This window comes from Sander vitreus, chromosome 9 (assembly GCF_031162955.1).
Source record: "Sander vitreus isolate 19-12246 chromosome 9, sanVit1, whole genome shotgun sequence".
NCBI lineage: Eukaryota > Metazoa > Chordata > Actinopteri > Perciformes > Percidae > Sander > Sander vitreus.
The window spans coordinates 29,344,668-29,371,112 of record NC_135863.1 but is presented as its reverse complement, the minus strand read 5'-3'; the positions used below and the strand labels follow the sequence as shown (position 1 = coordinate 29,371,112).

The following is a 26,445-nucleotide window of genomic DNA, read 5'->3' as shown; positions in this document are numbered from 1 at the left end:
GTAATCTATAATGTATTACATTTTGGAAGTAACTTGGCCAACACTGGTGATAATGTGCAAATATTTCTGAAATGAATTGTTCTTTGAGAACATGCTGCCCTGTGCATGTTCCGTCCTGATCGTCTTCATTTCTTCTGGGTGTGTTCTTACTGTCAAACACTGTTTTCCCTCTGCCAAGCCAATTACAGAAAAAAATTAAAGCTTGTCATTCACAGTCATATCATGTTTGAGCCTGTCCTTGTGCAGGCAGAGACACAAAAAACGCTTCTGGACCTGAAGTGTTGCAAAACAGTTTATTAAAGTAAGCCAGCGTGAGACAAATGCTTCCCATTGGACATCCCTGAGACAGTCATTATCACATTGTCAAAATGTCTTCCAAGACATTAGCATCCGTCTGCATCGTAACAAATGAACCAGTTTTTACCATTTATAGGCATGAACATGTACACACAATAAAAGAAAATGTTTAGTTCAACACAAACAATTGTGTATTTCACGTTCTCAATTTATTTGAGTTGTAAAGTGTGAACATAGCATAATCAGCCATTTTACATTTTATACTGAAAATGACATAACACAAAACCCACGACCTTAACACGGTGACTAGTAAAAAAAAACTTTTGTTCAACAAAAAAACATTTCCTGTAGTTCATTCAAGAGCAACAATCCAATGGCATAAACATAACAGCTGCGTAAAGGCAGATTGAGCTTATTTAGATCAAGCTGGATCACTAGAAACCAAAGTGCAAATGAGCAGAAACAAATTTTTGTTAAGATCACCCCCACTTTTCTATCTTATTGCTTAAAAGTGCTTCTGCTTTAACATAATTATTAAATATAATAGTCTTAGCTAGGCAAACACCTATCTCTCCGAAGGTATAGAGCAAGAAAGCACGTAATTCATGGTCAGCTGACCAGGAACAGTTCCAGTGGGTTATCTTCACCCGTGTAATCACAGCAATGCATTCCAACCCAGACTCTAACGGCGTTTTTCCACTACATGGTACCTGCTTGACTCAGCTCGGCTCGGCTCGACCGCGGTGCCCCGTCCTCCTTTTTCCATTACAGATTTAGTACCGCCTGATGCGTGAGGCAAGCGCGGCTGGTCGCCATAGCGACGCTGCAGGAAACTGCCACGACCTAACGCGACACACACACAGAACGTTGAATGTGTGTTGTTTTTGATTCTCATGCATGTGGCTGTTGTCACAGCCAGAAGACAAATTTTATTTCAAAAGAAGCTGGAGGCAGCAAAAAAAAAACACAGCTGGCTAAACTATTTAAAAATGGCGGGTTTGTTCAGGACACCCCCGTCTGTCTCCGACCAATCAGTAGTCTGCAGGTTTTCACGTCACCTTTTGGTATCACCTCAGCTCGCTTGGAACCTCGACGGAGGTGATTTTAAAAAAAGTACCTGTTGGCACAGGTTTTCATAATGAAATACCTGAAATAACCTACCTAACCCTTACCCTGACCCCGCCAAGGGTTAAGCTTGTTGGTCTTTACAAATGTTTGTACCAATGCATCTGTTAGATGTTGCAATATTTAAAAAGATAAGGGAACACTTTGACTTCATGGTGGCGCTAGTCAGGATCGTCACCAAAGTTATTCGATATCATCCGCTCGGGTCCATAAATGTCAGTACAGAATTTCACAATACATTACATACATTACAATAGTTGTTAAGACAATTGACCCTGAAACAAATTAGTGGACTAACAGACTAACAATGCTGCCAGCATGGCAAACTAAACCTAACATCACAAAAATACCTTTGCCAAAACAAACAGTGGACAGAAAAAAACACCTTTTTCTAAAGATATGGCAGCTATGTGTTTGGAAATGAAATTTCTGAAAAACTGTGAATATAAACATATAACATATAAACACACAATATGAAATATTCTTAAATGCAAGATTGATGGGCTTGATAGTGTTTTTGTGTGTGTCTTGATAGAGTTTTTTTTCCCACATCACAATTCAGTGGCTTTCTCCTGCACCACCACCTTGCGGTAGGTGGGGGTTCCGCTCACTCTGGTGGTAGAGGAATCCGCCACGCTGCTCTGAGGGCCAGCCAAAGTGCTGACCTTGCTGTAGAGGACTCTTTGTGAGCCAGAGATGTCACTTTTCTGGGACAGACCTCCTGCCTCCTGGACCAGCTGACCTGCGCTGCTTGTTGGCCCCCCGACCAGCAGGACCCTCTGAGATCCAGAATGTTCTCCTGGCTGCTGCAGAGTGCCCCCCTGCATGAGGAAGGTCTGGCTCCCCGACAGGCCTTTCATTGACCCTGCAGGGACCATGCCCTCCATGACCATCATGGTCTGGGAGCCAGAGAGGTTGCCAGCATGGATCATGTTGGCACCGCTTCCCTGGACCCCGCTCCTCTCCACCAGCATCATGTGGGGGCCCTGGGCTTGTCCTCTGGACATCATTGTCTGGTTCTGAAAAACCATGCCTTGGGCTGGACCAGTCTGGGTGCCGTTAAGCAGTACCATGCTCTGCATGTTGGTGGCTGGTGCCTCAGCCAGCAGCACTGTGTTCTGAACCTGTGGCTGGACTACGTAGTGCATCGGCTGCATCACAGGGGCAGTGGTGTAGTAGACAGGCTGCTGCGCTGGCTGCTGTAGCAGGAGCATCTGGCCTTGAGTTGCCATCCCTTCATTCACTGTAGTCATCCCTTCCCTCACTGTAGTCTTCCCTTCCCTAACTGTGGCTGTGCTTTTCTTCACTGTCTCACTGACCACGTCCTTAGCGACTCGGGGCTTCGGCTGGGGTGGAGGGGGCAGCTGTTGGGCAGTCATCAAACTTGATACTGAGGACTGAGTGTTGACGGAAGCACTGGGCAGAGGAGTGAATTCTTGTTTGACTTCAGTTGAGATCTTCTTTTCTCCACACACCTCGGCCAGGGTCTTGAACTTTGGCCCGAGGTCATCGAGGAAGTGCAGGTCGTTGTTAGACTCCAGGAGGCTGCAGCAGCCCACTGAGCCAGCAGGGGAGCCCTGGCCCTCGTAGTCATAAACTAAAAGACAGTCCTTTCCTCCAAGGTTGTCATTTCCACTGGCCACCTTCTGTTGAAAAAAAGTAAATCATCCCCAAGGTTACCTTTTTTGTAGCAAATAGGCATTTTGTTATGGCAAAGATCCAAGACGACAAAACTCCCACTATGGGTGACAGAAAGTTAAGAGTAGAAATACTTTAATGACTCCTCACCTGAGTGTAGTACTGTGCCAGGAAGTGGTCTGGCAGAGCCATGCTGTCATACATTCCTCCACCTACTCCTGATTCTCTGCCCTCAAACTCAGAGTAGAAGCCACTGCCGCTCGGCTGGTTCATCGTCTCCCATGCCCCTTCTCTTGGGCCACTTGCAAAACCTTCTTGACGGCCGGCCCCATTCATCCCATCCATGGAAGTAACAGATCTCTGGAAATCCAAACCTGCCATGTGCGACATTGCTGAAGTAGCCATGCCCATATTCGCGTTGACCATATTTCCATCTATTTGTGTTGGCATGTTCAGTAGCGGCACCTCCTATAAAAGGCCAGTGATCCAATGTTAGTACAGAGTCAACAGTAATTCTGCTGCCTAAATCACTTAATGCAGCTTTCAAGCAGACATCATCTCAATAGCAAGTGGTCAGTATTCAATGGTGTGTTGAAAAGGCAAATATGTTCATCTTACCGTGTTCTCTCCCTGGCCCTCAGTGCGGTAGTTAATGAGGTGTGATTTGGTGTCGAAAGGCATCTCAGTAAAGCCCCCTGGCAAGCCCCCAGCCCCCCCACATCGGCAGAAGAGCAGCAACAGAAGAAGTACTGCAAAATCAACAACAACAACGTTTTAGTCTAACTTAGTCTTAAAGGCGGTGATGTGGTCCTTTGGGGTCCTCCAAAAGAGAAAGTGCAGTTTCAGTTTACCTTACAATACAGTGTGGTTATGCTTTCTTTTATCAAAGGAAACCCTGTGGTACTTTAATACAACCATTCTGGTGTAAGTTGTATGAATGTGGCATTTCTTTGACTTCTCTTTCTCTGACTGTGTGCAGACTGGGGCTGTTAGAGACCGTGATTGAATTCATTTCCCCACCACAACTACTGGTTCATTGTGGTTGTTGAAGCATTTAAGAGGACCTGAACGTTCTCAATCAGCTTCTTCCTGTGAGTGAAGGGATCCTACATAAACACAGCTATGTCATTTTTGAGTGTTAATAATAATACATACAGATTTTTTGTTTCACTTCAATTGATGCTTATCTAGTCATGAATATGCAATATGATGAAAAATACTTCATATTTGAAGCCAAGTTTTCAGGGGCTCAAAATCTCTTGTCTGTAGGCAGTATAGAGGGTTTGAATGCCTGGAGGAAGTCCCTTTATGTCACACCTGTGGAGTTACAGCTATGAACAACACAATATACCATATACTATACATAGCCTTATTGAGGTATGGAGACATTTTTGGCTTTTATCAGCCCACATAAAAAAGTGTATATGTAGATACTCACACATCAGTGATAAGCTGATATCAGCCAGTCAGGCTCAAGTCCTTAATGTTGAGTCCTGTATTGAGACCACTTCTCTGACATCCCAGGCTTTGTCTTCATGTTCTGCCCATTCAGAGTCAGACCTTACTATGTCCTGCATATCTAAAGTACTCAAATATCTTTTTTACTCTCTATTTGGCAGCACTAACTATGTATGGGGTTGTGTATAGGATGTAGCAGTTTTCAACTGATGATATCCTATGTGTTCAGTGTGTTTAAAGGTTCCAGTCTTCATTTCGGTATTATTTCACACTTGAAAAGATGTGTGCACCGTCTTCGGCCTAGTTTCGGTCTTGGTTTTGAATCATTTACTCTGGCCTTGTCTTTGGCCTAAACTGGACTACGAATAAACTCGACCTGTCTTGGGATTGTCGTGAGCACAGCAAAGGTGTAAAGTGTCTGATCCCACTTCATCAGAATGAGCAACACATCATACTTACGTAGTAACACCAGCAGACCCAGGAACAGCAGTCCGATGCCTGCAGCTCCAAACTTTGATCCTTTGCTGACACTTCGTTTTCCACACACCACCCCGTCCCCACAGGTACAGACTTGGACCATCACTTTCTGTGGGTCTGGACAGGCCTCTCCCTGCTTGTCCCTCACCACAAATTCCACCTCGTAGAATCCAGGCCACATGGACTCCTGGGCAGTCAGGGAAGCTGCAGTGTCTGCGACATGAAAAGTGTACTTAGTCAATCGTCTTTACTCTGCATGTGACTACAAATTGAAATTTCAAAACAAGGCTCCAGACATTCTGGTACTACTGGTCTAAGAAAAAAAATAAACAAATGTGCAGCACTAATTACATGATGCCATTAATGTCGATACAGACTATTTATTAATTTATTTCTATATCTGTATCTATCTTTTACAAACATTTTAAGTAATTGGCAGTATTCCTCTCACCATTTAATTGCTTCACCTGCCATTTGCCCTGAGTGCCCTCAGGGATAATGACAAAGTCAAAAGGAGGTCCGTTTGGGTAGGAATCTTTATCTTCAGCGTTCACAATGACTGAATCATCCGTGGTGCACATAGTGTGTCTCTCAGTGGTCAGGAAGGGGCAATTGTCATTAACATCTCCCACCTGGATGGCTATTGTACCGGTGGCTGTTTTAGCAGGCATGTCTGTGTTGGAAAAAACAGAAATCAAAACAGATGGCTCAGCATTCCCTTTGTTTCTAATTCTAGTCTTCAGAGACCGAGTGTGGCTGTGGATGTTGATGGTCCCCAGAGGATCCATCCTAATCCTACGCATATCTAGTAGCTGGCTAAACTCTTCCATTCAAATATAAACACTGCACAAACTTCATAATCTAATGGGATTGTTGTGAAAATCGTCATCTATGCTCCTGAATGATAATATTTAATGATTTGAATGAATCTATGGCATTTCCTCTCGAGCCATCCTCAGAGATTAGATTACTATTACTACTACTACTACTACTACTACTATATAGATTACTAGACTAGGTTAGATTTTAGCTCAGCTAGAAGGTTAGCAACAACTGGCAGTGTTTTTGTTTCATCTATCACGTTCATCTTGTTCATACTGGAGCCGGTAGAAGTCACTAGCAGAGTTTAGAGCTTGATGCTTGATGTTTCCGACCTTCCACAGCTACTTTTCACCAAAGAAGAGCTGAAGAGCTCATAGTAGCCTATTAATCCCACTAGAACACTGCACTGCCAGATTGAAGAATTACTCACTAAATTCAATTGCTCTTGGGGGGGGGGGTTAGACCTGTAAAGTGTCATGAGATCATTTCTGCTATGATTTGACACTATAAATGAAATTGAATTGAATTAAGAATACTAGTATTACATGTATAACATCTGGAACATAGCGCCATAGAGCATACCTTCTGTAATGCAGACTATTTCTGCACTATATGTCCCATTGACCAGGTATGGAGATTCTCTGTCAGGCTTCTTGTTCAGTTTGATCTCAGCTGTCAAAGGGTCGACGAATAGCCAGTTGTCAGGATCTGAGCCCTTGGCATACCTACAGTAGAAGGAGACAGTATTGGTTATTAACGCTGAGTGTAGAATTAGCTGTAGTTTTAACTGCAGAGGCTTTCATCTTTGTGTTGTATTATTGCGAACATGTAAAAAAGATAAAAGCAAAATAAAAGAACAATTAAATTAAAATGAAGTACATCTATACACAAACTCAATGAATGCATTCTCAAAAACACAAATTCAGTTTTACATGTTCCCAATACCTTTTCTGCTACTATTCATGACATCATATACATATATACTAGGGCTGTACAATATATCGTCTTTTTTTTATCGACATTGCAATATGAACTTGCGCAACATACACATCGCAAAAGGCTGCAACATATCGCAATTGACACTCAGAGACTTTTTGTGTTCGTTGAAAGAAAATATCTTTACAGATGGTCGAGCATTGGATCACTGGAATACAGCACAGAGCCCAACGTAGGAGGTATGAGTAGCGCTACGCTTTAATGGCCAGTTAAATTGTGTGCACACATAACTAGGCATAAGCCCAATGCATTGGTTGCTGACGAAGATGGACAATAGACACATAGTTTGTTTACGGTGAACTTTTGATTCACTGACTGTCACAGAGATGTGTGACTCAGTGTCAGACATTATTACCGGGACCGGTGTGCATAAAGTTACCGCTGGTAAACCTACAGTAGTAGTGTGAGTAGAGCGTTGAAGCACAAACTGAAAAACAGGTAACGTTAGTTAAGCTCACTGCAGAAGCGCATGCTGATAAATTGGACAGGTTGCAAAATGCTAGAAAGGCTAAGCTACACAAAGCAAGCCTCTTAATGAAATCAATACAAGGGTTGATATTAAAGGGTGATCTATAACTGTATTTTTATTAGGCTAATGACTGAATGACGTCATCAGTGACTAGTCGACGTCGACTTGACTTTCATCACATCAGAGTCGACTTTAAAAAAATCTGAACTCATGCAAACCCTAGTATGCACACAAGCCAACATATGCAATTAATTAACAATTATCCAACTTATTTGTAGCATGTGAATGTCACACTGTGTTTGTGTATGCACTGACCTGACTTTCTCAGCTGGTTTCCCAGTGTCTCCATCTATTGCCTGGTACTGGCCGATGACATCATTCATGTTGAAGGAGGTGCCTCCTTCTGACACGGGAATCTTTTTGATCTTTGGGTCAAAAGCTGGCCCCTCAGGCTGGTTCATCACATTGATTTTGATTGGATAGGTTACAAATGTGGTCCCACCTTGCCATGATGCTCCTCCAGACCCAACTCCCCCACTTGCTCCACCTCCTCCACTTGCTCCACCTCCTCCACTTGCTCCACCTCCCACACTTGCCCCACTTGCCCCACTTGCCCCACTTGCCCCACTTGCCCCACCTCCTCCCCCTGCCCCACCTCCTCCCCCTGCCCCACCTCCTCCCCCTCCTCCCCCTGCCCCACCTCCTCCCCCTCCGAAATCTACAGTAGCTAAAGAACCCCCAGATCCATCAAACATCGGAGCCTTGTTCTTCACAATTATGCCTAGGTTAAGGTCCTTCACATCTTCATAGTTCACAGCCTGTGAAATGGCACACACAAGCACAACAAGCACACAATACCATTAATACAAATGTTAACATAGTAACAATACACACTCTCTAAATTGAGTAAAATGAATGACAGCAACATGTGCTGAGGTTAGCACAACACGCTGATAGGCATCAAAGTATGCGAGCACAAATGAAACACTGGAGTTGGAAGATCCAACTGCGGGTGTGGCGCCGTCGCTCCACTGTTGCAATAAATTTGAATGGAAATACATAAACAGGCCAAAACACATTGGACGGTATCGCCTAAATGAGCAGAATGCAATAAAACAATAACTGAAGCAATTGGCATTTACATTGGCATATAGCCAAGGTGGAAGGGTGCAAGGTTCTTATTTTTTTATTATTTTAAAAAAAAAGTTTTCCAAAGAGGACAGAATGTTCCCTCAGTCCCCAGCAGAAGGATTGGGTCTGTCTTTGACTCCTGAACTACTTTCTGTTGTAAATAAACTAAAAAGAAACGGATCCTTATCCATTTTTGTTCCGGACTGAACCGTGACTCCTAAAGCTTCTGTGTGCGTTACACCCCTAATGCTGACGCTGTACCTGGGCTGGGCTCAATTGGATGAGGGGAGACTTCTTTGCTTTGAAAGGACTCTCAGCTGAGGTGGTTCAGGTGGAAGGACTACATATCCAATCTGACTTGGGAATGCCGTGGGATGCCCCAGTAGGACCTGCATGTGGCTAGGGGGCCACCGTGAACTTGTTTGTTTCTGAGTTATTACTTTTTTTTCAGGTCATGTCTACACCTACTCCTTTCATGATGGGCAAGTTACTATTTTCATGCATTATGTATGGGAGCAGGATGACTGGATTCACCACATTTATCCCACAAACGACCGGGAAACCAACATATTTCGTCTCGAATGAAATTGCAGAAACACCACTGTGTTGCTCATTCACCTTGACGAGCATTAGGATGCCCTCATTGGTGACGGGGTCTGTTTTTATGCTGAAGTACCCGGCCTCGTTGCCTTGGACAATGTCAAACACAGCTTCCCAGTTGTCTGTGTACTTCAGGTCCAGGTCCTGTGCTTTGACCCTCATCACCTCCACATCCTTTGTGTTCTCCTCAATGCTGCCCTCATACTGAAAGTCAAACACAAAGCAACAGGGTTAATTTCTGCAGCACTTGTTTTAACGACACATTTGTTGATTAGCATTTCATCATGAGTATGTCAACATTGAAATCATTCAAATAACCAACTCAGTACAACATGTTGATATGGAAAACTACCTTGGCTTTTTCCAGAGTGGGGGCGTTGTCATTCACGTCCAGGATATTAATGGTAACTGTGCCGGTTCCTATGTTTCCCCCTGGTTCGCCATTTAAGTCTTGACCTCTCACCGTCAGAACGTACTTATCTGTTTTCTGAAATTAGAGACATAAATGACTTACAGGGACTGCACCACATTGCTGTGAGATGGGACTATAAATGAGTTTGCTGCATGGTTGCACATTGGACAGAGTAGCATTGGTCCTGCTGTAAATTCCAGAAATGATAGGATTCACAGCCAATGAACTTATAAATGCATATGTTGCAAGATACAATGTAAATGTTCTGAACCCTATTAGAGTCAACAAGCATTCTGCAATTTCTCCAAACAAGATAATGAAGTCAGAGAAGGAAATATATGAACTGCTATTGGTTTGAAGGTGAGGAACATTAGCTGTATTTTCTTTGTAAACCTTCAGGGATATTTGGAGCAAACTGCCAGAGGTACAATGGTGTCTTTACAATAAATCAACGGTGAACTTCAGCTAAAGCAAATTACGATAATAGAAAAAAGCTCAAACAGTAAATGCTTCTTTAGCAGGTATTACGCAAACATTTAATCAGGAATCCTATGGGTCCCAACAAACGTTGCTTAATGTTGTCTTAAAGCTGCATTAACTGAACGTTTTGGCTTTTTAGGCTTTGACATATGTGAAGTGTATGTTGCTATAATGTCGTTACGATAATATTAAAGGAAAATATTGACTATTACTGTACTCCCAATGCAATTAGGTCAAATGTTTATTCTCCTTTTAGCTCTGGTTTAGTCTCCACCAACTCCTCTGGCTGGGAGTTAGTGCAGCGTGGGTGCGTAGCGTACAGTGGGTCTGTCAGAGCTTTTTTGTGCTTTCCATCTGCCTGCTGCTGGAAACAAGGTCCACACGAGCAGACAGCAGTCCAGAAAACCAGAACACAGGAGCTGAGAGCTGCTCCAGAGTTTGGTGATATTTCTCTGTGGGTTCATCACTTTCACCAACACCTTTCACATTACACGTTGTGTCATTTTAACCACGGTTGAGTAGGCTGTGGATGTAATTCAAACTGTACCTCTCTGTCCAGGCCAGAATTTTTGACAAGTATGGTCCCATCTTTGTTAATCTTGAACATGTCATGAGCTGGTGTCTGATCTATGATGTAATAGGCAATCTGAGAGTTCACATTCCCTGGTTCATCATCATCAGTTGCAGCTACTCTCATAACTGCAGTTCCTGTAAAAACAGCATCACATCACCAAAATGAAAGATGTTCCGTGTAGTTTTGTTGTAAATAAACCAAAGTTATGTTTACATCCAGTGTTTTTCACCAAAACACTTAGCACGCTGATTTTCCAACTATGTTTAACATTTAAGACAAGGGGTGGAAAAATTGTGGGTCAGAACAGCCAGAAAAAGAATGCTGGCTGCATACTGCAGAATGTGACCAGATGCAGCAGGACATCCTGGTATTTTTTGGCAGACTGCATTTAGAATTTATTTATTGTATTGTATATATTACTTATTTTTTTAAATCTTTTTTTTATTGCATAAATATCACTATTATTATTGCATAAATATCACTATTATTATTGCATAAATATAGCTATATATATATATATATATATATATATATATATATATATATATATATATACTGTATATATAAATAATAATAAGCATGCTCAGAGTGTTAGTGTCTCTGGAATTAAAACACCTTGGTGCCCCCCAGCCTCAGGATATTGTCATCACTCAAACTGCTGGTAAAAGTAACCGCGGTTAGCACACAAAATAAGTATGTAAATAAGTGTGCCCAGAGGAAGAACCGCTGCGTCGCCATTCTCTTTAGTGAGCGCTCAGCCTTGTTGAGTGAAAACACATTTTATCGTCCTGCCTCTGTGGTGCTGGTCCTTATGTTGGATCAATCGTTGGATCGATTGATATTACGTTAGATCGTGAATAGTGTGTAATGTTACATGCTCGATTGCCCAAAAAATCAAGCCCGACCCTATCCGAGCCGATCCGAGTGTCCAAGCCCGGCCCGGCCCGACACATTAACTGTAATTCTGAGCCCAAGCCCGATTTAAACCCAACTTTTTTCAAGTTCGGGCTCGAGCTTGGGCAGAGAATCTAAACTCGAATCTGTATGCATCGTCGCATGACGTTCACTTTTAATGGCTAAACTCCACTACCATGGCCCCTGAAAGGATTGTCATCTGGCGGTGCCTGTAGCTGGCTCACAGTCACCTATTGGCGGCTAAACACCTGCCACTGGTAGCCGGTGTCCCGAAGCTATGTAGCAGCTAAATACAACCAGCAACTGCAGCTCTGATTTTATCGTTCTATGGCACTATAGACTGTTGTCTGTTCACGTCTTTATGGCCGTCATGGTGTTGAGCTCATGACTTTACTGTTTGCGTATGGCCCTGTAGGCGCATACGCCTTTTCTGATTATGTCGCCTTAAATATTTCATTCTTAATTCTCTGTATGTGCACAACACCTGGTAGAAGAAAGCTGCTCTGTTGTTAAAAGTGTTTTGTGGAGCAATTGTTGACATGTTAACAGAGTGAGATACAGAGTATTCCAGTTTTACTGGTATGCAGCCCATCTTTTGAAATGGTTGGTGCCCCACCAATTTCGCCACTGACTTGACATACTATGTTTTGGGACACTTTATAGTATGGTGGTATGGGTACTAATAAAACGCAGGAATAATGTGTTTTGGAGAGTAACACTGAATGTAAACATGAGAGAGATGTAACAAAAAGGAAAAGCTTGAAGATCCAAATCATTGTTTTTTTATTTTAATCATCATTTAATGAAGCTATTAAGGATTACGAAACAGTATAGACATGTTACACAAAAGCAGAAACACTAACCTGCAGAACTGCACTCATTCACCGCCCCGGTCTGGATGACTTGAAACACTGGAGAGTTGTCGTTGTCATCTTCAACCTTGAATCGTATGTCAACGTTTTCCTCTGCAAGGCTGCCATCCTTGTACCTAGCAACACCTGACAGCTGAAACAGAAAACTCAAATGTTGTCTTCATCCTCTGTCTTAGCAGGTACATGTTCAGACATGAATAGCCTGTGACGTCGTTGTGTAGCAAATGGCTGCCAAATATTTCAATATTCAATTTGACAAGCACAGAAGAATCTGCCATTACTCACATTGTAGGAATCGATGAATTCCCTGTCAAGAACTTGGGTGACACGAATGTTTCCAGTTCTAGGGTGGACTACAAACACATGGTAGGGATTGCTGCTTGCACCATTGCCTTCTAGAGAGTATTCAATATTCCCATTCCCATCATCATAATCGGAATGAATCTGAAACACATTGCACAGAGCTGGTTAAGCTAAATACAGTCTAATTCACATACATTTGAAAAGCTCTAAAGCCATCATTTCTTGAGAAATAATTGCGATTAACAATATAATTTGTCAAAATTTAAAAAAATATTTATATATGTATTACTTTTGCAAACAAATTAAAGTTTTGAATGAATTCCAGGATATATCTTTTGGTTATATCACTGTCATGTGACCCAGATAATGTAATAACACAGGTACACGGCATATGAAGTAAACCACGCCTCTTTATTATCATAAAACATTGTATCTTTTTTTTAAGTAAACTGAAGCTGTCAATTACCATCAACAGTCATACCATTAGGACATTAGCTAATGTTAGCAATTAATTGCGGTTAAACAAAGAATGGGCTATTATGTGAAAGAATTGGGATAAGACAATTATGCAATAATTGTTACAGGCCTAGTGCTGACCATTTGCGAAAATGAATAAGACTGTATGGAGTTAGATTAAAGAGATGTTGGTCAATGCATGCTTATGTTCCAGTTTTCTCTCTTTAGAAGCAGGTAAACTTAACCCAGAACAATAGTTTTAGATTTGAGAAAAAGCTTATAAGATAAGATTGCATACATTCCCTTAGGGGTTTGTCCTAATTTGGTAACTGGGACAACAGGTGGACATGATGGTTATTGACTCAAAGGAACACACTATACAACCTTTTTGGTATTAAAATAAATGTTTCTCAAAACAGCACGGAATTCCTTCATTCAGGCCTGGATATACTGTTGATTCAGGTTTGTAAATCCAAAAGTCTCTCATTAGGAGTTACCACCTCTAATAGATGGTTTAACCCATTCCAAACCTTCTTATTGAACAATTATTGCAGTTATGCGCTCCCTTAAAATGTTTTAAATTTGATAGTCCACATTTAGCTTTTCTTATGCATATTTGTGTTTGTGTGTTATGTAAAGCAAATACACAAAGAGATGATAAACCACAAAGGAGGTGTTACAGTTGATACCACTTCTCTGATGGTATGTCCAAGCAGTTTTAAAATCAATGTTCTTGTTTCTTGATTTGGACATTGGAGCAATGGTTACAGTGGGCACCAGAAGGTGCATGAGGGCTTCTTCAGCCACATGAGTGTTAAAATACTTCTGTTTATTTCATAGTTATCAGTTAAGTAGTAGCATTACAGAGAGTTGAAGTCAATGACCAATGACTCACCTTGGCAACATATTCCAATTTGGTGTAGTCTACATTTTCCCTCAGTGGTTTTGGTGGGGAGAATCCAGTGGGCCTTCACCACAGCAACAGCCTGCAGCTGGAATACAATACATGGAATTACTTCACAATGCACCCTTACTTGACTGGTTCACATAGGTTGATGCTTGAATGGATGGTTCATAGGGACAGGCAAAGCCGTGACCCGCCCTACTCTGCCTCTGATTGGTTTACCCTGATATTCCTACTTTGATATTAAATTAAATTAGTGCTGTCAAACAATTAAAATATTTAACTGTGATTAATCGCATTAATGTTATAGTTAACTCGCAATTAATCACAGATTTTTATCTATTCTAAATGTCCCTTGATTTCTTTTTGTCCCATTATTTTTTTCTCATTTTAATGCTCTTATCAACATGGAAAAGTGGATCGGCTTGCTTTGTGCGAATGTTTTTGTATTGAAAACAACATTGGCATATACTGTAGTGTTCAGTTTCACACTAACATTCTCACTTGGAGCAAATAATCTTTCACACAATGTAACGGCTTTGACGAGGGGGCGGAGAATTGGCCATCAGCTGTGTGCTTGGCCATCAAGTGGTATTTCAGACTGGACGTGCTGCGATGATAGCTCAGTTCACAACGACAAAACACACAGATCACTTTGGTCTTGTCAATGCAACCATTTGGCAACTTTTTAAAAGTAAACTTTCCATTCAGAATCTTAATGGCATCCATTTTGGTGTCTCGCGCTCGCCATCCAGTCAAAACATACCGTTGGCCTACTACTCTTTGGCCGGCTCGCAAGCCCAAACAAGTATGTGCGGCGTACCTGTTGCTTTGTTTCCAGTCTAGCTAGATCCGGTGTGGTGTTGTAGTTTTTCTAATGTTATTAGTTGTTGCAAAAGCATGTGAAAAAAACTACAAAGTTTGCTAGGCCAAAAATAACGTTAACGTTAAAAAATTGATGCCGTTAAAATGGGTTTGCGTTAACGCCGTTAATAACGCGTTTAACTGACAGCACTAAATTAAATCTATGATTTTGATCCCTCATGGGAGGAAGGATGGTTTTTCGTCTACAGCCAACAGCCCACATCATTCACCGCCCCGGTCTGGATGACTTGAAACACTGGAGAGTTGTCGTTGTCATCTTCAACCTTGAATCGTATGTCAACGTTTTCCTCTGCAAGGCTGCCATCCTTGTACCTAGCAACACCTGACAGCTGAAACAGAAAACTCAAATGTTGTCTTCATCCTCTGTCTTAGCAGGTACATGTTCAGACATGAATAGCCTGTGACGTCGTTGTGTAGCAAATGGCTGCCAAATATTTCAATATTCAATTTGACAAGCACAGAAGAATCTGCCATTACTCACATTGTAGGAATCGATGAATTCCCTGTCAAGAACTTGGGTGACACGAAATGTTTCCAGTTCTAGGGTGGACTACAAACACATGGTAGGGATTGCTGCTTGCACCATTGCCTTCTAGAGAGTATTCAATATTCCCATTCCCATCATCATAATCGGAATGAATCTGAAACACATTGCACAGAGCTGGTTAAGCTAAATACAGTCTAATTCACATACATTTGAAAAGCTCTAAACCATCATTTCTTGGGAAATAATTGCGATTAACAATATAATCTTTGTCAAATTTAAAAAAATATTTATATATGTATTACTTTTGCAAACAAATTAAAGTTTTGAATGAATTCCAGGATATATCTTTTGGTTATATCACTGTCATGTGACCCAGATAATGTAATAACACAGGTACACGGCATATGAAGTAAACCACGCCTCTTTATTATCATAAAACATTGTATCTTTTTTTTAAGTAAACTGAAGCTGTCAATTACCATCAACAGTCATACCATTAGGACATTAGCTAATGTTAGCAATTAATTGCGGTTAAACAAAGAATGGGCTATTATGTGAAAGAATTGGGATAAGACAATTATGCAATAATTGTTACAGGCCTAGTGCTGACCATTTGCGAAAAATGAATAAGACAGTATGGAGTTAGATTAAAGAGATGTTGGTCAATGCATGCTTATGTTCCAGTTTTCTCTCTTTAGAAGCAGGTAAACTTAACCCAGAACAATAGTTTTAGATTTGAGAAAAAAGCTTATAAGATAAGATTGCATACATTCCCTTAGGGGTTTGTCCTAATTTGGTAACTGGGACAACAGGTGGACATGATGGTTATTGAGTCAAAGGAACACACTATACAACCTTTTTCGGTATTAAAATAAATGTTTCTCAAAACAGCACGGAATTCCTTCATTCAGGCCTGGATATACTGTTGAATCAGGTTTGTAAATCCAAAAAGTCTCTCATTAGGAGTTCCCACCTCTAATAGATGGTTTAACCCATTCCAAACCTTCTTATTGAACAATTATTGCAGTTATGCGCTCCCTTAAAATGTTTTAAATTTGATAGTCCACATTTAGCTTTTCTTCTGCATATTTGTGTTTGTGTGTTATGTAAAGCAAATACACAAAGAGATGATAAACCACAGAGGAGGTGTTACAGTTGATACCACTTCTCTGATGGTATGTCCAAGCAGTTTTAAAATCAATGTTCTTGTTTCTTGATTTGGACATTGGAGCAATGGTTACAGTGGGCACCAGAAGGTGCATGAGGGCTTCTTCAGCCACATGAGTGTTAAAATACTTCTGTTTATTTCATAGTTATCAGTTAAGTAGTAGCATTACAGAGAGTTGAAGTCAATGACCAATGACTCACCTTGGCAACATATTCCAATTTGGTGTAGTCTACATTTTCCCTCAGTGGTTTTGGTGGGGGAATCCAGTGGGCCTTCACCACAGCAACAGCCTGCAGCTGGAATACAATACATGGAATTACTTCACAATGCACCCTTACTTGACTGGTTCACATAGGTTGATGCTTGAATGGATGGTTCATAGGGACAGGCAAAGCCGTGACCCGCCCTACTCTGCCTCTGATTGGTTTACCCTGATATTCCTACTCTTACATTAATCCATCTCACTCCTCAGTCCTAAACCCAACCAGTCAGCCAATCAGAGGCGGGTCATGCCTTTTCCCATCTCAAATTGTAAGGGATTACAATTTCCAAAACAGTAATTATATTACAGTTATTAATTCAGATGTTACCAGAACGCAATATATTGTTTTGTCCTAGGTCTGATGATGATTCAGGGCCAGGGCAGGTCACATTGGCTACTAGCCAAAAAAGCTAAACTAAGGATCAGGATGGAAGATGACAAAGAGTCCAGGCCTGAGGCTACTTGCCAATATTGACTCATGGTCAGAGTGCCACCTGCTGGCAAAAGGAAGTCATCTTTATACTCAAGCTGCTGTACTTTAACGGACTTATTTTACAGATTAAACACAATTGACCTCAAACCATCTGTCATAGACACTTGTGGGCACAGGAAATGGGACAACATTTGCAATACACCATTTCCAACAGCACACACTCCACGCAGGAAATAAAGTGTAACTCGTGTCTCAGTGTCCGATGGTCACGCAAATGCACGGCTGCGTCGACAGGCATCACAGTGCGAGGGACCATCCATCACTGCTTGTAGCTTTGATATTAAATTAAATTAGTGCTGTCAAACAATTAAAATATTTAACTGTGATTAATCGCATTAATGTTATAGTTAACTCGCAATTAATCACAGATTTTTATCTATTCTAAATGTCCCTTGATTTCTTTTTGTCCCATTATTTTTTCTCATTTTAATGCTCTTATCAACATGGAAAAGTGGATCGGCTTGCTTTGTGCGAATGTTTTTGTATTGAAAACAACATTGGCATATACTGTAGTGTTCAGTTTCACACTAACATTCTCACTTGGAGCAAATAATCTTTCACACAATGTAACGGCTTTGACGAGGGGGCGGAGAATTGGCCATCAGCTGTGTGCTTGGCCATCAAGTGGTATTTCAGACTGGACGTGCTGCGATGATAGCTCAGTTCACAACGACAAAACACACAGATCACTTTGGTCTTGTCAATGCAACCATTTGGCAACTTTTTAAAAGTAAACTTTCCATTCAGAATCTTAATGGCATCCATTTTGGTGTCTCGCGCTCGCCATCCAGTCAAAACATACCGTTGGCCTACTACTCTTTGGCCGGCTCGCAAGCCCAAACAAGTATGTGCGGCGTACCTGTTGCTTTGTTTCCAGTCTAGCTAGATCCGGTGTGGTGTTGTAGTTTTTCTAATGTTATTAGTTGTTGCAAAAGCATGTGAAAAAAACTACAAAGTTTGCTAGGCCAAAAATAACGTTAACGTTAAAAAATTGATGCCGTTAAAATGGGTTTGCGTTAACGCCGTTAATAACGCGTTTAACTGACAGCACTAAATTAAATCTATGATTTTGATCCCTCATGGGAGGAAGGATGGTTTTCGTCTACAGCCAACAGCCCACATCACTCAAATGACTAATTAAATAGTAGTTATACAACCATAATAAACAGATCCAATTGTTGTTGTTTTTTTATTTGTATGTGTGTGTAAAATACAACAAATAAAAATGTAGATATCTGTACATTCTTGCAACACAAAGCCACGTTGTGAATAGAATATTTTAGAATTCTAGAATAGAATAGAGAATAGAAGTAAATCTATACGTTGTTGTGAACACTGTTCTGCTCCTCTAACAGAGATCATATAATACAGCGTATGATAAAACAATGGACGCATCTCTTCCTCACCTCCTCCTCCTCCTCCTCCGAAACAAAACCAAGGACAATGACACCTAGTGTCTTTCTAATGAGGGAGAAACTCAAGACGAAATCGTTTTGTCCACTGATGCTGAATTACAGACATCGTGTTCTGACTGAATTTGTTCCTGTTGTCAATCAGAAACTACTACAGAGCTACTTATTAGAGACCCTCATTACCTCCATTTTTAATAAAAGCTAGGAAAGATTCTCAGTTGCGTCGACCTCATCAGCTCATATTATTCTGGCTGGTTGGGGCTCTGCCCTGTGTCAACTTGGTGGAGCTATGCAGCATGCAATTTCATATGCTCAAGAGAATGAAAACTGTTAGGTGTCCCGTTCAAACAAGAAGAAAACACACAGTGTAGAGTCAGTGAGAGGTCAGTCCTGAGAGGAGGTCTGACCCCATTCAGAAGTGAGTGCATTCCCCTGCTGATACTCCTGCAGAGTTTACTCTGGCTGAAATTGTACCTGCACATTTGAGAGCGAGGGTGGGGCTAACCTCTTTTTCAGGTTCTACTGACTGTTGCCTTTTGTTTGTTGCTGCATGAGCTACAGAGCCAGCGTGACTAGTCAAAGGTAGCATTCTGTGTGTTGAAAATTTGATACGCTTTTATCAAACACTGAGCTGTCTTTGTCATCCGTCCTCATTCTGCTGCATTCATTAGCAAACAATTACACAAACTTGATGAAGGAGAGGTCAGTCTCAAAACTGGCAACATCAATGTACTACGACTTGTTCAAACACCATTTCAAAATGGATACTCACACTGTAAGCCCTGTTGTCAAACATATTGTACTAAAATAGTTCACCAAAACATGTTTCTGAAAACATTTTAAGCGAGAAATAGGCCATGCAGTTGCTGAATCTGTCTTCATTTCAGATCGACAAAGGTCAGTTTAAAAGATTTTCGTCAGATTTTGAGAGGCTTAGTCACGGTCATCCCGCTTGCCATTTCCAGGTGAGTCCCGACTGCCCTGTCTCGGACTGAGCATGTCAGGTCGGCCAAAATGAAGGCCAACAGCTCCTCCAACGGACGACGGCACGGAACACACCGAACAGACTCGAGTCACTGAAATCGCCAGACTGTCCAACGGCCGATTATCGGCCCCGTGTGTAATGCCTTAACAGGCTTCCCTGTGTTTAGCCAGTAGGGAAGCCTGTTGGAAATGTATAATAGAACAAGACTTAATTATTAGCTTTTCTTTTCTTTCCTTCTTTTTTTTTTCAAATGTGTAGCAGCTGAGTGTGTCACAGATTTCAGTGGTCATATTGGAGTGCTAACAGCAATGGATTTGCAGCATGTTAGCCTCCATTGGTTAACAGTATTGGCCTCTGCTGATCACTACTGTGAGGGCCTGTGAACGGTCAGGTACTGGTTAGCTGCTTGTGTTGAGAGGAGAGGCCGACACGCCCTAGCATTCCTACTGTAGGAGATCTAATTACGCCTCACCTGTTCAGTCAATGCATGGGCATGTCAAGGAAAACAGAAGAGCTGGGATGACTCACCCGGTACATTCCATTTATGAAAAACAGCTGAAAAAATATCTCAAAGCTCGTTAATACCCTTCCCACGCTTGAATAATTATTCACTAGTGAATCATAATTTGTAATTTGTTTGTCTGCAACTCAGTACTAGAGAAAACAGCATCTGTGTTGTCAGTCAGTCCAGGCACTGCTGGATCAGTTCAGAAGTTGTAATACCTGAGGCATCCAAACTCCTCTGTTGACTTGTTGTGGTTGAACTGAATTTCGGATTAATTTGTTAGCCAAACAATTGAGCTGGAACATAAATGCATTTCTACGATTCCATAGAAAACAAGTGTACAGAATGATAACACTTTAGAATAAATAAGAATATATGATGATTTAACAGTTAATCTATATTAATCTATTAATCTAACTCTATATGTAGAAAAGCTCGAATGCCTTTGTGTTGCCATGGCAGCCGGTTCACGTCAACATGAGCCGGTCATTGTCCTGAGCAATGGAGTGAAACCTAAAGTCTTTTGGACTATAACACGTTTCAGTGTGTAACAGTGGGAAACTCACCACAAACAGCAGCCACACACACAAGGCGGCCGGAGAAACCCGAGTCATGATGGAGAGAAGTCCTAGTGAAGACAAGGTCCGTCAAGAGTTCCAGACAGACTGAGCTAAGAGAGGAGAGGAGGAGGCTTATGAAAGAGGAGGAGGCGTGTTACACACACACACACACACACACACACACACACACACACACACACACACACACACACACTCTTAGGACAACAGTAGCAGTGTGTGTGTATGTGTGTGTGTGTGTGTGTGTGTGTGTGTGTGTGTGTGTGTGTGTGTGGATGGCCTAGGGCCACAGTCCTAACTTATAAAACGAATAAAAATAAAACGAAAAAAATAACAACAGACTGGATGATATGTTTTTCTTTGTTCTTTAAAAATATGAAATACGGTGTGTGTTGCCTCTGAGTTGGACTTGTGAGTTTCCATCGAATAATTATTGTCACAATTTTGGATAAAACGCTTAAGAAAACGCTTTAGAAAAAAAAAAAAAAATGAATTTGAATGTTCATTTGCATAGGGAGCATAAACCTATGCCACACAGCAGATATGCGTGACGGCCACAATTTAGCCGATCCCATACAATATGCTGATGGTGTCACACCCAGAGAGGATTATCAAACGTATTTTAGTGTCACTCCTTTTCCAATTAGCTGCTATTGATTGAGAGCCAACGAGAGTCGGCAAAAAGACGTCAGCACTGTTGTTGGTTCTGCTTTGACGGTTTGTGTGTGACAAGATCTGTCACCTGCAGCACCGCTCTAAACCTGTTTGGGTCCTGTTGCGACCGGTAACTGAGTCAATGTTACTGATGCCTCCTTGGCCTGTCCTGCTCCACATCAATCTTCCAACTCAGTGGTTAAATGTCAGATCTTTGGAAAGTTAATAGTTTTTCTGTTCTGATTTAATTTTAAAAACATTTTTTGGGGGGATTTTTTAGGCCTTTATTGACAGGACAGCTGAAGAAATGAAAGGGGAGAGAGAGAGAGACATGGGGGGAATGACAGCAGCAAAGGGTCGCAGGTCGGAGTCAAACCCGGCCCGCTGCATTGAGGAGTAAACCTTTATACATGGGCACCCGCTCTACCAACTGAGCTATCCGGGTGCCCTGTCCTGATTTCATTTGATCAAAAGGTTACCCTTTACTTGGAGTAAAGGGTAACATAAGAGTGACATGACACTGTTATGAATATGTCATGAACATTATAAACAAGTCATAAACGTTTATGACATAATGCTTCTTTTAGTAAGTGTCATTCGGTTTTTGTCATGACAAGTTAGGGTTAGGGTTAGGGTTCATGTGTCATGACTGTGTCATGACAGTGTCATGTGTTTATGACACTGTCATGTTACTCTTAAACAAAATATGTCCAACAGATTCCTATAATTCTTACCAGTCTGGCTTTCAGGTGGTGGAGGGACTGCCTCTGATTCACTGAAACTATTTTAAATCTTCCCTATACTGTCTTGAAAGCTCCTCCTCATTTGAATCATTTGGTTTTTATGATACTTTGTGTTTTAATCTACATACGCCCAACATCTAACTCTGGTTTATTCAGGAATTCCTTGATATTTCTGCGTTTATTACACCTCGCTTTGATAGACTCTTGGTTTTAGGTGATTTTTAACTTACATGTCGTCCCCCAGGTTCCTCTTTTACTGTATATTAATTTATAGACATTGTGATATACTTGAATCTGGTTTAATCAGTTGAGGGTCTCACTCACACAAGGGGACGCAGCCTGGACATTGTTCTCTCCTCTGTTTTGACTTTTTTTGTCTTGATCTCTGCGAAACTAGCTGCTAGCTGTTTCTAACCACAAAGCTATTCTCTTTAATGCCCTTTCTCCACCTCCTGCTCCCTCAGTGACTATGTATAGATATTCCCATGTCCTCAAAACTAACTCTGCTGACAGCTTTCATAAGGCCTTCACCACTGCAGTCACACATAATAGTGACAAAAAAACCTAATATGTCCACAGATGCTTTTCTAAATGCCTTGATAGCACCTGCACAAATCAGGAAAGTCAAACCAACTCTGAGACAAATAAAGAGAAAATGCAGACAAGCTGAATGGAAACGGGGAAAGGACCGTCTGGTGGTGTCATATGACATTCTGAAATATCTAATGTCCACTTATCATAAAGCAGTAACAGAGGCCAGGCCCTCCTATTTCTCCAACATCTTTACAACAAACCGTCATAACCCAAAAGTCCTTTATCCAAACCGTCGACACTGTAATAAACCCTCATCCTGAACATCACACTGAAGCAACGTCACTCTCCGTATATCAATTTGAGTTCACAATAAATTTTGGCCCACCAAGTTGTGCGCCAAACCAAAAACACAGGAAAGTGTTTTTTTAAACTGCAATTACTTGACATTCAAAGCAGAATATGGCAGATTTGCCGACTCTGAGACTCAGAAATTCCCCCAGAAGAAGCAGATTTTTCATATTCAGGTTATTGTTGTTTTACTTGATTTGCTAAATTCTATGATGACTTTTGTAGGGCTTCATGTCAACAAAAATGTGACAAAAAGCGTACAAAAATGCAGTAACAAAAGCACATCAATAAACTCTACATGTCTGGCCCTTAGTGAAAATGAGTTTTACACCCTTGTTCTAGACTGTCCTGTTTGTCTGGCTGTTTGGAATGACTAAGAAAGGGAACAGCTAGTTTCTGCCTCCCTGTCCTCTTTTCAAGGTACAATTTAGGGCAGCAGCGAACAATTATCTTCATTATAAATGAATCTGGCAATTATTATCCATTAATCATATCCAATAATCATTTAGTCTATGAAATAGAAAAACTGGAAAGAATTCAGATTCATTTTTTATTTCCTTTATAGAGAAAATTAGTTTTCAGTTTGTACACAGAACAAGCTCACACTCCATCTGACATCCTCAATATATAAGAATATAAAAAATAAAGAGTTCTCTTTATGACCATTTGCTGTTGCGTCTGCCTGCTGATTATGTGAGCATGCTACAGTGGTTTTGGAGAGCAAGATAAACAGCAGCCTGTCCATGTGAGTACATGGTGCCTCGAAGATCCAGACTGACTGACCACTGTTTAACAGGGGGAGGGGGGGGGGGCATCGATCTGTTATTATATATGTTGTTCAGTTTGTGCTTGACAATCCCATTTTGCAGCAATGAAATTGAAGTGACATGAACAAACAGATAAATAAGATAATACGATAAGATAGACTTTCTTAATCCCACACTGGGAAAATTCCTGTGCTACAGCAGCTCAAAAGAAAAAAATGTACACACATCAGAATAACACAAACACACATTAAGTAGACAAAGGAGAACAAATATACATAAAGTATAAGAAATAGAAAAAATAGAATTAGTCATAATAATAATAGTAATGAAACAAACATATTTACACAATACACACCCTTATATAACCAGACAGTATGTAAACACAGATATACAGATGAGTAAGTTTCGGATGAATAGAAAGGACATACTGCACAGTTGAAGGTAACAGAGAGTAATACAAAAATACATATGTATAGTGCAGAATATTGTCTAGTGATGGCTCATATTGCAGACACAGCTAGCAGTAGCTAATAGAAATGTATCTTTTTTATATAAAACAGATGTTGACAAAGTTTCCTTTTGGGGACATCATTTGAAATTGGGAAAATGTGAAGTTGGAAAAAAAGGTAATACATTGCAACATATCGCAGAATATTGCAATATGTTTAAAATGGCAATAATGTCGTATCGTGATGATATAGTATCATGAGGCGTTTGGTGATTTCCACCCCTACTGTTTTGATGATCAGTTACAGAGCCACACCTGCAGGCCTTTTCTTCTTACTGCTGGCCACTTAACAGTCTCTTTTTTTATACTTCGTGCTGTACTTTAATGCATTTTTTCAATACAAAGGTTAGGTAATACCAAGGCTTCTGAGAGGGCAGAGTTGATGGATGGAGAGATTAAGATGACCAGAAGTGTTAATAAATGAGGGAAGGAGACAGACAGTGAATCATCGCACTGGTGGTAGTTTTGCATCAAGTAGGAAGAATCAGAGGAACAACCACCATTCCTTCCAGAGCCAGGGAACACCTCCTCCGGTGAGGCCCATCAGGGACGTCAGACCACCAGTCTCACCTCCCAGCACCACAGATAGACACTCCACAATCTATAACGCACAGCAACTCCATCAGTGTTTGTCCCTGAATAATATACAGTGGTTAAAGTTAAAACCATATCCAAAATCATCTCTTCCACAATGACAATAGTAATATTAGGCTAATGGTAGTCCTGCATTGCCAGACCTTCCTCCACAGCGCTGTGGAGGAAGGTCTGGCTAGTCCACACAGCATTCAGGGAGAAAAATGTGCTCTGGTTTATTGGCATTTCTTTTAACCAATCACAAGCTAAGCACCGCCCAAGATGTGCCTCGGGAAGGAACTTGTTTTGGTGGAACATGTGTACGTTCAAAAGTAGTTTTAGTCGTGCAACAGAAAACTCAGATTGGACAGATAGTCTAGCTAGCTGTCTGGATTTACCCTGCAGAGATCTGAGGAGCAGTTAACCATAGTCCTCATTAATCCACCAGAGTTTGGAACGCCAACACAAAGAAAGAGGAAGGTGACGGACATCTGGCCGAAAAGAGGGGCATCAAGCGGAATTTCTGGCGGCACCGGAGGAATCCCGGAAGTGGAACGTCGTGGATATAGACTATCTCACCCCGGACACAAACTGTTAGAACCCCTCCCCCTCACGCCACAATAACAGTTTCATACCCTCTCCAGTCAGCCTCCTTAACAAGGACCCGGGCCCCCACTGACTCTTACCCACCGCTCCCCATCCCATCCATCCAGGTCATCAGGCTCTGCCTTCATCACTTCATTAAGATTTTGGAATGTTACAAACTCCAACATAACACTTTGTTTAAATGCTTTAAGCAATTATTAAATAGATTTTAAACTTTCAACATTATACCCAGTAACAGATAGCGTTGTGGGCAGGACATGAAGTCAGACTCAGTGGTGAGTGAAAGCGAAGCAGAGTGTCTGTGTGGGGTGGGTGTGTGTATGTGAGTGTGTGGGTGGGTGTGTGTGTTACAGTTGTTAGCAGACAAACAGATCGACAGGGAGTGGTGGTAATTGCAGGTGTGTGTCTGTGTGTGAGTCATGGTTCAGTGTGAGATGAGCTGCGTTGTGAGAGAAACCAAAATGTTTGTGCCTTTGGTTGTTTGTGCCTTCGGCTATTTGGCACAAGCACACAGGGATCAGTCCAGATGAAACCTGCATGCTGTCTGGATGGCGCTGATGGTGAAAACACACCAAGCCTAACCCACACTTCTTGCTCGGCATGATTTCCACTCTTGGTAACCTGTGGAAGAAAACAATAGCACTCTAACACTCTAACCCTCTACCCTGCTCCGTGGTTCAATATCAAACTCTGAGGCCATGAACTCAGAACATGAGAAAACAAAGAAAACATAACAAAAGAGCAATGTACGACAATGTATGAACCATTAACTGAAACAAGAGAACTCTTCCACAAGTTAAGACATCTCCCCAAGACGTCTTGCTCTGATTTTCCTCGTGGTCCTGCTTCATTCATAAATTGTTCATTGCTTTAATCATTGTATTCATCCATCATCACATTTATTAATTCATTTGTATGTTAGTAGAGTTGGGAATCACCAGAGGCCCAACAATATGATATTATCACAATACTTATGTCACTTTACGACATACAGTGCAATATTCTGCA

General features: G+C 41.3%; 1 protein-coding gene across 1 annotated transcript; it reads right to left on the bottom strand.

The window, feature by feature from the left end:
- Window positions 1-279: 279 nt before the first annotated feature.
- LOC144522843 (desmoglein-2.1-like) lies at window positions 280-20,804 on the bottom strand. The gene is made up of 14 exons (XM_078258091.1): window positions 20,693-20,804; window positions 16,670-16,765; window positions 12,552-12,710; window positions 12,258-12,399; window positions 10,453-10,613; window positions 9,366-9,500; window positions 9,032-9,217; window positions 7,598-8,100; window positions 6,400-6,542; window positions 5,447-5,668; window positions 4,978-5,208; window positions 3,679-3,809; window positions 3,211-3,528; window positions 280-3,068 (listed from the first exon to the last, which is right to left on the bottom strand). The coding sequence occupies exons 1-14, from the start codon at window positions 20,738-20,740 to the stop codon at window positions 1,974-1,976; spliced, it is 3,570 nt and encodes a 1,189-aa protein (XP_078114217.1). The 5' UTR covers window positions 20,741-20,804; the 3' UTR covers window positions 280-1,973.
- Between the last annotated feature and the right edge of the window lie 5,641 nt (window positions 20,805-26,445).

Coding starts and splice junctions, on each gene's coding strand:
- LOC144522843 (XM_078258091.1), bottom strand. CDS start 20,740: ATGACTCGGGTTTCTCCGGCCGCCTTGTGTGTGTGGCTGCTGTTTGTG. Junction 9,218..9,365: donor CCACTCTGGAAAAAGCCAAG/GTAGTTTTCCAT, acceptor TTTGACTTTCAG/TATGAGGGCAGCATTGAGGA. Junction 5,669..6,399: donor AATAGTCTGCATTACAGAAG/GTATGCTCTATG, acceptor TTTCCAACACAG/ACATGCCTGCTAAAACAGCC.